This window comes from Mus pahari, chromosome 4, assembly GCF_900095145.1.
Source record: "Mus pahari chromosome 4, PAHARI_EIJ_v1.1, whole genome shotgun sequence".
NCBI lineage: Eukaryota > Metazoa > Chordata > Mammalia > Rodentia > Muridae > Mus > Mus pahari.
Window position 1 is genome coordinate 25,315,694 of NC_034593.1, and position 5,680 is coordinate 25,321,373.

At 41.4% G+C, this 5,680-nt stretch overlaps 1 protein-coding gene across 1 annotated transcript in view; it reads right to left on the reverse strand.

The window, feature by feature from the left end:
- Positions 1–3,257: 3,257 nt before the first annotated feature.
- Lrrc34 (leucine rich repeat containing 34) overlaps positions 3,258–5,680 on the reverse strand; it is a 24,347-nt gene continuing 21,924 nt past the window's right edge. Inside the window, exon 11 of the mRNA XM_021196585.1 lies at positions 3,258–3,898. Coding sequence (XP_021052244.1) covers positions 3,695–3,898 — 204 coding nt within the window. The 3' untranslated portion in view covers positions 3,258–3,694. The remainder of the gene's footprint in view (positions 3,899–5,680) is intronic.

Sequence of the window (5,680 nt, forward strand, 5' to 3'; positions counted from 1 at the left end):
GAGTGCTGGGATTAAAGGCATGCGCCACCACGCCCGGCTTCTTTCTCTCTCTTTAAAAAACAAACAGGCAAACAAACAAAGACCAGTCAGACAGAAAGGACTGAAAAAAGCAATCTAAGACAGTCTACAAAAATACCATCGAGTTCTTTTTGTGTTGGCTATAGGGCATGAGGCCTGTCCTAAAGTGTGGCTAATATATTGAGCTATATTCTACTGGAAAAACTAATTTTTCCTTCACAAGTAAATGTGGATAGCAGATAGCTTCTTGGTGAGTGGTTGGAGCCTAGATCTATTTCCCTCTGTCCCCACTGGGACCCTGTCTGACTTTAACTTATGCAGGCTCTGGGTGTGCTACCACAGCCTCTGAATTCTTACCTCTGTACCTCAGTCCTATTGTATCTGGAGGACACTAGTCTCTTGGAGTCCTCCATCCCCTCTGGCTCTTACAATCTTTCTGTCCTCTTCAACATGGCTCCCTGAGCCTTAACAGGTGGGTTTGATGAAGACATCCCATTTAGGACTGTGGTCCAAAATCCCGTTGTCCATTTGTGGGTCTCTGTGTTAGTTTGCAACTTCTTCAAGAAGCAGCTTCTCTGATGATGGCTGAGTGATATAAGATGCACTGACATATGGGGTGGCAGTCGAATGTTGTTAGAAACCATTTTATTGCTATGTTTCTTTAACAGAACCATAATATTTGGGTTTACCTTGGGCCCATGGCCTGTCTCAAGTTGTGTCAGGCATAAATTCCATCTTATGAAGTGGGTCTTAAATCAGTGGTTCACAACTTTACCAATGCTATGATCCTTTACTGCAGTTCCTCGTGTTGTGGTGACCCCCAACTATAAAATTATTTTGTTGCTACTTCATTCAATTTTGCTGTTATGAATTATAATGTGTTTTTTGATGGTCTTAGGAAACCCCTGTGAGAGGGTCATTTGGCCCCAAAGAGGTTGCAGCTCACAAGATGAGAACTGTCAGCGTAATGGGTTTCTCCTCACTCTGTGCCACGATTGCACTACCGTACCGTGCAGACAGGCTACTGCTGGAGATCAAAGGTTTTGCCTGTTTGGGTCACCTTTCTCCTCAAGTCGTGTGCAGAGTACCTTAAAGCCTCTAGTCAGGCACCAGCTAGGCTTGTGTTCCATGAGATATATGTCTTCTTCACCAGTAGGGTCTTACCATCAGTTTGTGGAGAGCAATCAGTAGTCTTTGGCAATAGCTTGAATTGTTTGAGGGTCTCCATGGGGCCCTTTGGACAACACTGAATTAGGTGTGACCCAGTCCTGGCGCTGGAGGTTTCACTTGGTGGTGGAAAATGTCTCGCTGGAGCATTGTCTAGTTGGGGGAGTGCTTTTAGATTTCTTTGACATAGGTATATATTTTAGAAGCTTCTACAGTAGTGGGTTTCCAAATGCCTCCGGTGTTGGTTGTCCCTCACCATACTAGCTTCTTGATCCTCTCCTCACCCTTTGCTCTTTACCCTCTACTTTAGTCATGTTCTACCTCCTTCTCTTAATGGTGTGTTCTCTTCCCCTCCTTAGATCCTCTCCTCTCCCACTCGTCCCCTACTAGGTACCTCTGGTTCTGTGAAAATATATATATATATCTCACAGGCTTTAAAGCTGACATCCACATAATATCAGTCAGGGTTCTCCAGAAAAACAAGTGATAGAATGACTGTGTGTGTGATTTATTTGAGTGGCTTATAAGTTTTGATCAATAATGTCTATCTTGGAATCCCCAAAAAAGTAGGCTCTAATACCAGTAAAGGAATGAAGTTGCCAGCAAGAACAAGGGCAAGCAGGCACAAAAGCAAAATCACTTTCTTCCTTGTCCTTTATATGAGCTGTCACTTGGTAGTGTGACCCAGATTTAAGGTGGGTCTTCTGACTTCAGTGAGCCAATCAAGAAAAACCCCTCATGGGTGTGGTCACCCATGAGCTCTAGTTAATTTCAGATGTAGTCAAGTTGACCAGAATAGCAGTCATAACATGTAAGGTAAAACATACCTCTTTGGTCTTTTGAAAGTAAAGTGTAAGTTAACTCACTGGGATTTTTTTTCTAACATGGGAATTTCATAATTTTAACAGCTATACAGTATTTTCATTGTCCGTGGTTGAGTAAATGTCTCTGTAGTAAGACAGAGTCTCCTTTGGGTATATGCCCAAAAGTTACTACTTGGTCTTGAGGTATATCTGCAGCCTCCCGAGGAACCATCACACTGATTTCATAGTAATTGTCAAAAGGTTGCCCTCCCACCAGCAATGAGTGATGTTCCTCTTATCCCCCACATCCTCATCAGGATGAGCTGCCATTTGTTTTATTGATCTTGCCTGTTCTGACTGCTGTAAGATGTAATCCCCAAAGTCGTTTCAGTTTGCATCTCCCCGATGACTAAGGGTGTTTAGAATTTCGTTGTTTCTCAGCCATTGCTGTACACTTAATTTTGCTTTCAGAGTTGAAGCATTATTAGTATATGATCTGTGACTATAATCAGCTATATTTAAGCAGGATCTTAAAAGATGATTGCTACGTCATATATTGTATTTATACAGTGTAAGATGTACAGAGGAAGAGGAGTTAGCCTGCATAACTTCCCTAAGGGTAAGTCTGGAGAAGAAATTGCTTCTTCACCTACTCTCAGGCTCATCTTTTGGAAGCCTGCTTTCTTTTATTTCTCAGATGGAATCCAAATGTATGAAGGAGCCTTGATGATATAATGGCATCAGAATACATGGAGCTAAGCATTCTGCTGGCCTCTGAGGCAGTAAATAATGGCCTGTCACATTGTGTCATCAAACTTTCCCTACCGTTGTCAGAACCAGTAGTTGTCTGCTAAGCTGGCCTCACCTCAGTTAAGTGTGGACATGTGTTACCATAAAGACTCAGGTGGTAGGAGCCCAGGATAGGTGCACACACAGAATGGTCACATGGCTCCCGCTGCAGGCTCAGACAGACTCACTGCTGGTCCTTCAGCCATCTTCTACACTTCCTCTTGGAAGAAAATAGGAGCCTACGGTAGCACAAGGAGTAGACTGAGAAAGCAACGTGCATTGCTGAGGGAGTTGAATGTATAATCCTGAAAGGCCATCTCCTTCCAGAACCCTGTAGACTCTTACCCAGCAGAGGATGGAGTGCTGTCTGGAGGCAGTGAGCGGCAGACTACACTTATGCTGACTACCACGGGGGATGCTCATCAGCATTGAATCAAGCAGAGCCAGGCGCAGGAAGGACAGCTGGACTCAAGATAGTCGTTGTCTGTGCCAGGAAACTTTATTTCCTTGTTTTTGTGAAATTGTTACCACCTAACTGTAATGCCTAAACATCTATGTGGAATACTTTTTGACTTCTGAGCTTTGATCTCTCTCAAAATCCACTGGAAATTTGCCAGCTACAAAGCAAATCTGCCATATCATTTGCTTAAGATATCTGTAGTGACATGACTTTTTTATTTTTATGTTCGTTTTTCATTACAAAAAGAACTACTATGTTTCTGTGCTTTGTTTCAGGGTTGATATTTTAGTCTCTATGTTAAGAATCAGTTTTTTCTCAACAAGAGCACATAACACAAAATTTTATACTTTGATAAAAATAACTTGTTCTGATTTACAAAAGAAAAAAATAGTCTACAAAATACTAGTCTCTAAAAGTGTTGAGATGGATGTGTGAAAACTGTTTTCAAGCATCTTTCTTATAGATGTTCGCCCACAGGAACAAGAGCAAAGCCTGCAGAAGATGATGGCATGTAAGTTTCTCCGTAATCCGGTGTCCAGTAATAATGTCTTTTAAGGCCATTGGAGACTTCTGAAAGGTAGATATGTTCGTCCACCATATACGGTTCCACATCTGTATCATCTGGCTTTAGTCGGCCACTCTTTATCAAATCTGAGTATGCCTAGAATTTTTAGAAAAAGAAAAAAACAGTCATTAAGAATAATTCAGTTAGCCAGGCATGGTGGTGCACGCCTTTAATCCCAGCACTCGGGAGACAGAGGCAGGCAGATNTCTGAGTTCAAGGACAGCCTGGTCTACAAAGTGAGTTCCAGGACAGCCTGGGCTATACAGAGAAACCCTGTCTCAAAAAAAACAATACAAAACAAAAAAACAAAAAAACAAAAAAAAAGAATAATTCAGTTTATAGTGATTGTTAAACAAAGATTCAATTTAACTTATTTTCTAGGTTAAAATAAAGTACTCTTAATAATTTTGCTGAGTTTTAGTATTCCAGTTATTATAGGTAAATTGTTAATTTATACATAATGAAAATATAATATTATAAAACCAATTTTTTAAGTTTTAACATATGAGGCATGTTTTTCATATGTAAATCCTTTTGTGAATCTGAGTTAAACTTCAGTAATACCCTGGTTGTGGCTGATGGTCAGATTTTTCATGTACTCTTAAGTACTCACTGTACTTAAGTAGTATTGGGGAGAGTGGAGACTTTATGTGTTGGTGCATGCCTGTATTTTAAGCATGCAGAACTCCTGAAGTGAGAGGACGGTTGAATTCAAGACCAGCTGAGCTGTATTCCTCTTCTGTCAAATCTGATGATCAGTAGGGACTCATATCTCAAAACAAACAAACAGCTCCATATGGAAATTAATGAATCCCTTGAAGTCTATATGGAAGTTTAGATTTAAAAAAAGAATTCCACTGGGCCAGCACCCTGAGCAGACCTTGGGCACGAACTCTGCAGCCAGCCCCACAACACCCAGAGGCAGCTCCACTCCCAGGCACTCTAACTCGCCCAGGATCAGAGATCCCAGGATCCCAGGAGCTTGGTCACACCAGGATCTCAAGGTCCCAAAGGTAGCTTGACTCCCAGGAGCTCAGACACTCCCAGAATATCAGGATTATAGGATCCCAGAAGCCCAGGATCACAGAGACAGCTTGACTTGGAGGAGTTCTAACACAACCAGGATCACAGGAAGGACAGGCTCCAGTCAGACATAGCCAGGGCAGGTAGCACTAGAGATAACCAGATGGCAGGAGGCAAACATAAGAACATAAGCAACAGAAACCAAGGTTGGCATCATCAGAACCCAATTCTCCCACCACACCAAATCCTGGATAGCCCCAACACACCAGAAAAGCAAGATTCAGATCTAAAAATCACTTCTCATGATGATGATAAAGAACATTAAGAGGGACATAAATAACTCCCTTAAAGAAATACAGGAGAACATAGGTAAACAGCTAGAAGCCCTTGAAGAAACACAAAAATCCCTTAAAGAGTTAAAGGAAAACACATTCAAACAGGTAAAGGAAAGGAACAAAACCATCCAGGATCTAAAAGTGGAGCTAGAAACAATAAAGAAATCACAAAGGGAGACAACCCTGGAGTTAGAAAACCTAGGAAAGAGCTCAAGAGTCATAAATGCAAGCATCACCAACAGAATACAAGAGAGAGAAGAGAGAATCTCAGGTACAGAAGATACCATAGAAAACATTGTTGACATACAGTGAAAGAAAATGCAAAATGCAAAAGGCTCCTAACCCAAAACATCCAGGAAATCCAGGACACATGAGAAGACCAAACCTAAGGATAATAGGTATAGAAGAGAGTGAAGATTCCCAACTTAAAAAGGACCAGTAAATATCTTCAACAAAATTATAGAAGAAAACTTCCCCAACCTAAAGAAAGAGATGCCCATGAACATATAAGAAGCCTACA